The 10,580-nt window shown below is 39.6% G+C and overlaps 1 protein-coding gene across 1 annotated transcript; it reads right to left on the reverse strand.

Moving 5' to 3' along the window:
• Positions 1-9,512: 9,512 nt before the first annotated feature.
• Positions 9,513-10,351, reverse strand: LOC116113898 (pathogenesis-related thaumatin-like protein 3.5). The gene is made up of 2 exons (XM_031400058.1): positions 10,303-10,351; positions 9,513-10,211 (listed from the first exon to the last, which is right to left on the reverse strand). Exons 1-2 carry the CDS (start codon positions 10,349-10,351, stop codon positions 9,547-9,549), a joined length of 714 nt encoding a protein of 237 aa, XP_031255918.1. The 3' UTR covers positions 9,513-9,546.
• Positions 10,352-10,580: the final 229 nt, after the last annotated feature.

Here is a 10,580-nt window from a genome sequence, read left to right on the forward strand (position 1 = left end):
AGAGATCCTGAAGATAAATCTGGTGTAACAACTTCCACAGCTTTCTTAGGATAATGATCTCTAACATCCCCCTTCAAGGTGATGGGGAGGTCACGAAGCATCAGCTTGTCCCTAAGAAGTAGAAATCGAGATGAAGTTAGCCCCTTGGTAAAGATATCAGATGGATGGGCAACAATGGAGATATATTTGGCTTGGATATCTTCATTAAAAATCTTCTCATGAATGAAGTGGTAATCCACCTTGATGTGTTTAGTATGAGCATGGAAGACGGGATTAGAAGAGAGAGCTAAAACACCAACATTATCCACCCACAAACAAGGTGGAGTCGTGAGTGGTATGTGAAGTTCTTTCAACAGCATCCTAATCCAGTAAAGTTCAGCCACAGATCGGTATTCAGCTTCAGTGTTTGACCTAGCTACAATTGGTTGTTTCTTTGCTGACAAGGACCAAGATATATGCAATAGCCAGAGGTAGACTTTCTGTCATTTGGAGAACCTGCCCAATCCGAGTCACAAAATCCATTGAGGTGAAGTGACCCTTTGCTGAATTTGAGTCCAACGTTTAAGGTACCCTTGATATACCTCAACACTCTTTTAGCAGCTGTTAAATGTTTAGTGGTTTGACAGTGGAGAAATTGGCAAAGTTGATTAACACTGAATGAGAGATCGGGTCTAGTAAGTGTGAGGTATTGCAAGGCTCCCACTATAGTCCTGCATTCAATAGGATTAGTGAGTGGATCCCCTGAAAATTTTAAGAGTTTAGCTCCTGAGGTGCAAGGGGTAGGAGTTGGTTTCGCTCAAGCCATTTTTGTGTGATGCAAGAGGTCAATAGCATATTTGCTTTGGCTGAGATAGAGCCCGTCTGAAGTATGTTGAACCTGAATGCCTAAAAAATAAGATAGAGATCCAAGATCTTTGATAGCAAAGTCAGCTCCAAGTAGAGTGATGAGGTGATCAATAGATGAAGGAGAGTTACTTGTAACTATGATATCATCAACATAAATGAGGACAAACACAGATATGTTGTTGTGGTGAAATGTAAAGAGGGATGTGTCCACATTTGAGCCACTAAATCCGAGAGCAAGTAGTGCTTGAGAAAGTCTCAAGAACCAAGCTCTAAGAGCTTGTTTGAGTCGGTAGATGGACTTGTGTAGTCTGCACATAATCAGATAAGTGAGGATCCTCAAACCCTTTTGGCTGCTCCATATATACCTCTTCTTCAAGAAAGCCATGCAAAAATGCATTAGAAATATTGTGAGACCATGGGCTATCCCTCAACTACCTCGCCCTTGGGCCGTCGGGCAAGGAGCTTTCCCATGCGGCCCACTCATAGGAATATCCCCACCCCTGCAAGTGGGTTTCTTTCGTGATGGTACTCACCTCTCTTGTCACAAGTACTTATCCTGCAGGTCTTGTGTTTGAGAGGTGGGGAAGGCGAAAGAAACCCACTTGTAGGGGTGGGGATATTCCTATGAGTGGGCCGCATGGGAAAGCCCCTTGCCCGACGGCCCAAGGGCGGGGTAGTTGAGGGATAGCCCATGGTCTCACAATAAAAGACGCCTTTTATTGTGAGACCATGGGCTATCCCTAAACTACCCCACCCTTGGGCCGTCGGGCAAGGGGCTTTCCCATGCGGCCCACTCATAGGAATATCCCCACCCCTACAAGTGGGTTTCTTTCGCCTTCCCCACCTCTCAAACACAAGACCTGCAGGATAAGTACTTGTGACAAGATGGTACTCACCTCTCTTGTCACAAGTACTTAGCCTACAGGTCTTGTGTTCGAGAGGTGGGGAAGGCGAAAGAAACCCACTTGCAGGGGTGGGGATATTCCTATGAGTGGGCCACATGGGAAAGCCCCTTGCCCGACGGCCCAAGGGCAGGGTAGTTGAGGGATAGCCCATGGTCTCACAAATATCAAGCTGTCTTATAGCCCAATTATGGTGAACCGCTAGTGCCAAAACCAATCGAATAATTGCTGGTTTAATAACAGGACTAAAGGTCTCAATAAAGTCCACACCATTAATTTGATCAAACCCTTTGGCTACTAATCTAGCCTTATTGCGGTCAATGCTCCCATCTGATTTTTGTTTAAGCTTAAACACCCATTTATTCCTCACAACTTTCTTGTGGCAAGGTCGGGGACATAAAGTCCAAGTGTGATTGGACAGCAAAGCATTGTATTCAGCTTGCATAGCATCAATCCAATGCTGGTCCTTCATTGCTTCTTTGTAAGTATGAGGTTCAGTGGGTAAGGTAATGGCAGAGAAAGCTTGTAGTGGATGTTTAGTGGAATAGTAAAGATGGTAATCTGGAAACAATTTGGGTTTGGAGGAATTGGTTTTGGATCGAGTAATGATTTGATGGCTTTGCGTGGCAAGTATGGAATTTGTGGGAGATAAATATGGTGCAACAGGAGGAGAGGATAAGTCACTAGGTGAGGTATCAAATGGTGAGTCTGAAATGGGTGCATCAGTTGAGGGAAATAAGTCTAAAGGAGAGGATACGAGTTCAGTAGATACTGATGTAGGGGAAATGCTCTGGGAAGGTGCTGGTGTAGGTAAAACAAGAGGTGAAGAATTTGTAAATGAGGGAATTGAAAAAGATGGTGAGAGATGAGAGTGTGAACCTGATTGTGGTGATCTACCAGAGCTGATAAAATTTTCCTGCAAGGATGAGGAGGCTAGAGTTGGATCCTTTGTAGCAGCAGCAGGAAAACTCAACTCATCAAATATGACATGTTTGGAAATATGGACTTTATTTGTTTTTAAATCCAGACACCGATAACCTTTCTGGTTTGAGCTATATCCAAGGAAGACACACTTGGTGCTTCTAAAAGCTAATTTGTGGGAATTATATGGTCTCAGCAAGGGATAATAGGTGCAACCAAAGGTCTTAAGGAAGGAGTAATCTGGTGGTTTACAAAACAAAGTAAAAAAGGGAGAGTGATTGTTTAGAACAGGTGTGGGAAGTCAGTTTATAACATAGGTGGCTGTAAGGAAAGCATCTACCCAGTAGCAAGAAGGAAGCTGAGACTGTGCTAAGAGTGAGAGACCTGTTTTAGTTACATGCCTATGTTTTCTCTCTGAAATGCCATTTTGCTCAGATGTGTGGGGACAAGTTAGCTTGTGTAGGATGCTATTTGTAGAGAGAAAAGTTTGAAAGGCAGTGGATAAATATTCTCACCATTATCAGTGAGAAGTTGTTTAATTTGCCGAGAGAATCGAGTCTCAAAAAGTTGTTTAAACTTGATAAAGCAGGCAAACACATCAGATTTAGACTTTAAAGGAAACAACCATGTAAATCTTGAATAATCATCAATAAATAAGACATAGAGTTTACATCCATTGACTGATGACACTGGAGATATCCATATATACATCCAAATGAATTAATTCAAGGGGATGGACAGATCTGTTATTGGACTCAGAGAAGGGAAGTCTGTGACTCTTAGCAACGTGACAGGACTCACACGCTTTATTGTGTTTTACAGGACCAGAAATAGGAAGCATAGCCTCTCTAACAACTCTAGAAACAATAGGTTCAGAAGCATGAACAAGTCTGGAATGCCAGATATGGATTGGAGCTCTGACCCCTTGGACAGCAATAAAGGAAGAAATATGAGCAGCTTTTGGTATTGATTTATTGAGTTTCATCTGCTTGAGGTACAGAGGGTACAAGCCAGCTTCACTCTATCCTTGAAGAAGAATTTGCGTGGTCTGTAGATCCTTCACAAAGAAGTGAGAAGAAGTAAGCACAAAGTAATAGTTATTATCATGACATAATTTTTGTATGGACAAAAGATTGGATGATGCTTTTGGGTAATGTAAATTATTATGTAAAAGAAATTTGTGTTTGGAATTAAGAAGCACAGAAGAACCAATGTTGGTGATGAGCAAACCTCCTCCATTGCCTATTGTGACCTTGTCATTCCCTTGATATGGCTGCTGTTGCAGTGTTAGATTCTCCAACTCAGAGGTGATGTGGTTGTTTGCACCACTGTCAAGGTACCAAGGTTGTTCATCCTCTTGTGTGACATGTGTATGGGCTGCCATAGCTGCTAATTGTGCTGGTGGGTGTCGACCTTGGTAGGTGAAATCCATTCTATGGTAGCAATCAAGCGCCTAATGGTTAGGCTTACCACAGATTTGACATGGTGGGAATTTAGTGGAAAAAGGGCTGCCAGAGGGTTGTGGTTTTGAGGAAGGGTAGGCAGGTATGGTAGTGGGATTAGGCTTAGGAGAAGAGGGAGGTTTGGCTTGCTGAGTGGGATATTTGGGTTTCTTGCCATGGTGAAATTTTGGTTTGCTGGTGAAGAAGGCAAACTGAGTGCCATCACTGGGAATGGACTTGTTTTGAGAATCAAGGAGTTGCTCATAATTGAGCAATTTAGATTGGAAATCATCAAAAGAGATGTATTTGTCTCGGGTGGCAAAATTGAATGATCTGATAAAAGGATTATAGATGGGGTTGAGACCTCCAACAACAACATAAGAGATTAAGTCTTCCTCATCCACAGATTTACCTGTTGTAGTAAGTTGATCATACCAACTTTTTGCTAGAAACAGGTAGTCAAAGCAGGTTTTGTTCCCCTGTTGTAAGGTTTGAAGTTGTCTTTTGAGGTGGGAGATATGAGATTGAGATTGAGGAGCAAATCTGCTGGCCAATGCGTTCTAGACCATCTTGGATGTGGTAAGACCGTAAACTGTAGAAAGAATTTTCTCAGTGAGAGTTTAACCATGCTAAAATGAATTGATCTTTCTTCTGCCAAACCAAATATTGTGGATTGATATCAGAAGCAGATTTCTTAGTGGAATCACCAAGATATTGAGGAGGACATTCCTCTGAACCATCAACAATGCTTAGTAAGTCATGGCTTCTAAGCACCGGAATGAATTGGGTTGTCCAATTCAAGTAATTGGTTCCATCTAATTTGACAGAAACCAAAGATGTGATATTTAGGATAACAAATGAAGAAGCAGCGGAAGATATTCATGAGGCCATATGGGATCGAGTTGCGTGCGCAAAGAATTGCTTTGATACCAAGTCAAAATTGAAAGAAAGTAAGATCTGGTTCCTTGAGATACTAGCTCTCGTGTATATTCATATATATAGAGGATTACAAGATTTTGAATTACACCAGAAATATCAGCATGGATAAGTGAATCAATTTTAAATATTTGAATCACTAACTAAGTGCATAACAGAAAATCTAAATGAGCTAACAGAACACATCGTGATAAGCTAGGTAACCGAAAGAGATCCTGAAGGTAAATCTGGTGTAACAGCTTCCACAGCTTTCTTAGGATAAAGATCTAACACTAGAAACTAATATGTTTATATTTTTGTTGTTCTGTGTGTACTGTTAATGGTGGTCTCAAGTATTGTGCTGTTACAAGTGCATATACAGAGGTGCAGTGGGGGCAATGCTGGTCTATGACATATCTAAGCGTCAGTCGTTTGATCATGTAGCCAAATGGTTGGAGGAATTGCGAGGACATGCAGATACAAATATTTTGATCATGCTTGTAGGCAACAAGTCTGATCTGGGGACCCTTCGAGCTGTACCTACTGAGGATGCGAAAGAGTTTGCTGAAATGGGAAACCTGTTCTTTATGGAGACATCAGCTCTTGAGTCAACTAATGTTGAAACATCTTTTGTCACAGTCTTGACAGAGATTTATCGAGTTGTTACCAAAAAGTCTCTTGTCGCCAATGATGAATCTGAATCCGGTGGCAGTGCAACGCTTCTCACGGGTACCAAGATTGTTGTCCCTGGTCAGGAGCCAGAGTCTGGGGGAAGGAGTTTCAGCTGTTGCACATCATCATAGGATATTCTCCTCCTTCCACCTACCGCATACAGGTCACCACTGTTTATAGCTTCTGGAAATTTTTTGCCTTCATTCAAGGTTTTACCCTCCTTCCCATTTGCATAAAAAAATTCAAAGGTGATGTGATGTGATGAATTTAAGGGAGAAGCAAACTTGTTTGCAAAACGAAACTAACTTTTTCACGATTTAAGCTGTTTTTGGTAGTGGAAATACACAAGTTGCCTGTAAATTATACATGTAATCCAATCGACTGGTAGCATTTCCTCCATAATACGAATTTCGATTCAGATAGAATACATTGCTTGTGCGATAAGTTTGACGACTTTTATAATCATTTGTGACACGACCTGTCCCGAATTTCCTCATCTTGTAGGATCCGAACGCTCCCACAAGACTCGGATACCTGAGACGTGCCATGTAGAAAAACTATGAAACCTGTTAAAAGACTTACTTTTCCTGAATAACATCATAGTATTTCCATTTCCAACATCTCAAAAAGACATGCATCATCTTTCGTTTTACAAAAGAAAAGAGTTAGGGAAACTTGTGGTATCAGGTTTTCCACTTATACTACACCTTCCAAAACATGAAACAAAAGGAAATACATGATGTAAAATATGAGTTCTTGAAACGAAAGTCCAAAATACAATGCGACATAAATATAAAACCCATATAAAAAGATGTCGACGCGTGGCACAGCCCTAAGCGGAGGCTCACTGCTTAAAAGAAATAATGATAACATACAACAATTCTCAAGCAAATCCTGACGACAATATAATTCTATGAATATGCAATAGAACAACCACCCCAATCATGTATGCAATATATGATTTACTTCTAACCATCCTGCACTTAGTAAACTGTACTCTGACTTATTTCTTTTTTTCTGAATCGGATCCTGAATAAAACCTCAACTTTTGGTATTAGAAAACTCTCACCACAACCAGTACCCTTGGAAAAATCTGTCATACCTGGTGGGCGTCCCACACGCAGACAGAACGAGGGACGTACTTGTCATACCCGACAAGGTCTATCATCGCGCGGGCAGAGCCTCAAAACTGTCATACCTGACGGACCACTCAACGCCTAGGCAGAGCACTGATAACTGTCATATGCATGCGCAGAGCCAAAATCTGAAACTGTCATACCCGGCGGAATTTGCATCGCTCAGGCAGAGCCAAAAATTTGTATCTTTGGGGGATGGGTACTTCGTAGGGTGGTTTTAGCACCACAACATACTCATGCATAATCTCAGGTAACGTGTACGTCAAGAGCATATTACGTATGTGTTTATAAATCATAAATATATGACATAATATTAAAAAAATCACATATAGGGGTGAAACTATAATTTTCTAAATATGTTTCAGAAACTGACGGTTTAACCCAGATTGAAAATTAATTCAACATCACATGATCTTAGCATATGTCCGATACAAATCATAAGCAAACATAACTTTTAAAAGTCAAAACTCATATAACACATTATAATTATAATTAAACCCAAGAGCAAAAATAACAACAACAACAACAACAATAATAATAATAATAATAATAATAATAATATTTCATATAAGGATAAATCATGCTAACATATGAGATTTCATGGAAAATGGGGGGTAAAATGCAAGTTTTCAAAACATACTTTCAAGACTGACGAAAAGCACCCCATTTTCCCTTTTTACCGAGAAGATTTTTGTACCACATCCTGTATATATATAAAACCCCACATGCATAACTCAACACACCATCCAATTAATCAGATCTGTAAGTTTCCAATTTCAACAACACATTAATTCTATATAATCTAACACAAGTGCTAACCATTATCCACCCAAATTGACATGTGGTTTTTCAGAGAACACCTATTTCTTTCTTCTGTTAACTGGCATGCACTTAAAGCCATCATATAAGCAGAATACATGAAAACTTAAGAGTATAGGTTGCACGGGTACTTTCAAAGTAAAAAGGAATTTCGGACATTTCAAGTTGTTCCCTCAAACTAAACTTCCTTCAACAACTCAAACTATCTCCACCCATGAAACCAAAAATTCCAGCACTCAACCACAATCAAACAATTCTCCATAAGGCTCAACGAAGCATGGAAAAAGCAATATTTAGTAAACTTTGCAATTAACTCAGAACTTACATCAAACAATAAAATGGAAAACACAACTTACACATGCAGACATGAATTTAAGCATTTGGATGCAATGTATCTCCATGCATGTAAAATCTTTCATATCTTAGAAACAAAACTCAACAAATCACACATGCACGCTTGAAATATGGAGAAAAGGGTTTGATTTTTGCCACTCACTCTTCTAATCCTATAATTGACTGCCTATTACAGTGCTTGGATTTCAATCTTCACCGTTCATAATGTAGAGCTGTGTCTCATGAACAACATATCCAAATAACAGAACGATCGGACGGCAAACGAGCTGCAGATCACGATTTGATGATGCACTGTTCACAGACTCAAAATTCAAAAACTAATATATCCTCTCCCTTTCTCTCCTCTCTTCTTCTCTCTCACTCTGCCATTTTCAGCCGCACCCATTCCCCTCTCTTCTCCTTTTTCTTCTTTCCCTGTTCTTCTTCTTCTTTTTTTTTTTTTTTTTCCTGCTCTGTTTTTACTCTCCCCCTCAGCTCACGTCTTCATCTTCCTTTGGGCGAACTGCCCAGTTTTCTTTTTTTTTAAACAAAACATTTTTCTGAAATTATTTATGCCCCCCAATATTCTCTAAATTAACCCCGCCACCTAAGCTTTTCCTGGGAGAAATGTCCAAATTTTTCCTTCTTTATAATGCAAACCCATCAGGATTTATTTCCTCGTTCTTACCCCTTAACGCAACTTTAAAAATTAACAAAAATACCCCTTTCTTACGACAATACCAAAAATCAAATAGAAAAAGAATTAATTACTAAATACAATTCATGCTATTACTAAATTTAGAAATGGGGTTTTACAATTTGTACTATTATTTGCATTGTGGTGGATGTTTCTATGCTTCCTGGATGAACACGCTGATCCATGCCATTCAAAGCCTTCATGGACAATTAAATATAAACTGAATCTGGTATCATTCTCTCCCTTTTCTAATAACTGATTATTCTTGGATTGTTGATATTTACTTGTCAGCCAGATTTGCTTGGCCTTACCGTCGTGAGATCATACATTACATTGACAAAATAGTAGAATTTCGTTGAGCCTAGCCATGCTGAAAATTCTTTGTTTGGTCGATTTCATGATGATCTGGCAAATATGGCAGAATTAAGTGCTCTTTCCAGTTGTTTCTTCTATAACAAGCTGCTTGTTCTTGTATCTGGGCACTGCTTCAAATATCCAATAGTTTTATGTACATCTCCATCTTCCTAAATGTAAGCTAGATTTGACAAGTTAGATCACCAAAAATCCAAGTTTTAAACATTAAAGCCTATAACAAAAGGGCAAAACAAGAAAAAAGTACATGATTTGTCAGAAACTTGGGTTCTATATATTGAATTTGAAGCCAGTGTACTACAAAATACAAACATCAAGCCATATGGGCTTTTTACCTGCTATTATCAGTGCTAACACTTGGATGATGTTTCTAACTGTATACTCTCTTCTTATTCCAAAAACAGAAAAAAAATAAAAATGAATGCAATGTTGAATCAGATTCAAAGTACACACCTATCGTCAGACTAATTTTTACTGTCTTGATGTAAGCTTCAACAAAAACGTATCACGTAATTAGCTCCTTTGCAAGTGAAGGTACTAGTCAAATCATCATAGGCGTAACTATAAGACATTGGACAAGATTCCTTGAAGATTTTGGAGAACTCAGTTGGTGGGCATTTTTCAGGTGTTCCAAATTCTCCACTGCAACAATATTCAGGCTTATTGAACGCCACGCATGCACTTTTACATCCCACAACTTTCCCATTGTCTACCATTTGTAGATCTTTGGGGCACTTCTCGTTCAAGTCCGAAACACATGTAACCTCCTTGCATTTATCACCAGTACCACCAGAAGGGATTATAGTCATCGGCAAATTGTAGCCATCAACAAGACTAACATCATAAAAATCCATTGGACTATCAAGGGTAAACTCAGCTAGTGATACTGGTGGTTCACCTCCTGCCCCTTCGCAGTTTAGCACGCCACCACAGTCACCAGTTATGCACTTTCCCTTGCCTGATGGATCAAATTGGCAACCAGTACGTCCCCACAATCGGCCAGACCACCCAGGTGGTGCATTGATGTCAATTCTTTCTCCTGGTTTCAAAGCAATCCATCCATTGTTGAGTAGAGGTTTCCCTGATCCAGCCAGGATCCCAGGCCATACTGCGTCCTTGCATCTGTTTTCTAATGTTAAAACTGCAGCATCTGTGCCTGTAGCATAATATCAAGATTAGTTAAATATGCACATACCAAGGAACAAAATTTTGTAACATACATTGGACATGAATGTGATTCTTGGTACCTAAGACAGAGATCAAAACCAAAAGGAGATGAAAATGGATGATCCCCATGGAAAATTGGTTGAAACAATGAGTAAATATTTAGAAAGTGATTTGTTCTATCAAAGGACTCAAGGGGTACATATATATATATATATGAAATGGCTGTTGACCAACATGCCGAAAATAATGTGCAAGAGAAAGAGTGTGAATGGATAAAAATGCATTGTTCCTCTGTAAAGAAAATGGATCATATAGATTGTGACAAGTGTCGTATAATCTTGAATGAAAGAGATACAGA

This window comes from Pistacia vera, unplaced genomic scaffold (genome assembly GCF_008641045.1).
Source record: "Pistacia vera cultivar Batoury unplaced genomic scaffold, PisVer_v2 Contig692, whole genome shotgun sequence".
In the NCBI taxonomy this organism is placed as follows: domain Eukaryota; kingdom Viridiplantae; phylum Streptophyta; class Magnoliopsida; order Sapindales; family Anacardiaceae; genus Pistacia; species Pistacia vera.

What these genes read in the sequence shown, in the direction of transcription:
- LOC116113898 (XM_031400058.1), bottom strand. Translation starts at nt 10,351, where the DNA reads ATGGGGATCATCCATTTTCATCTCCTTTTGGTTTTGATCTCTGTCTTA. An exon ending in GGTTTTGATCTCTGTCTTAG is followed by an intron (nt 10,212 to 10,302) that starts GTACCAAGAATC and finishes ATTATGCTACAG; the next exon opens with GCACAGATGCTGCAGTTTTA.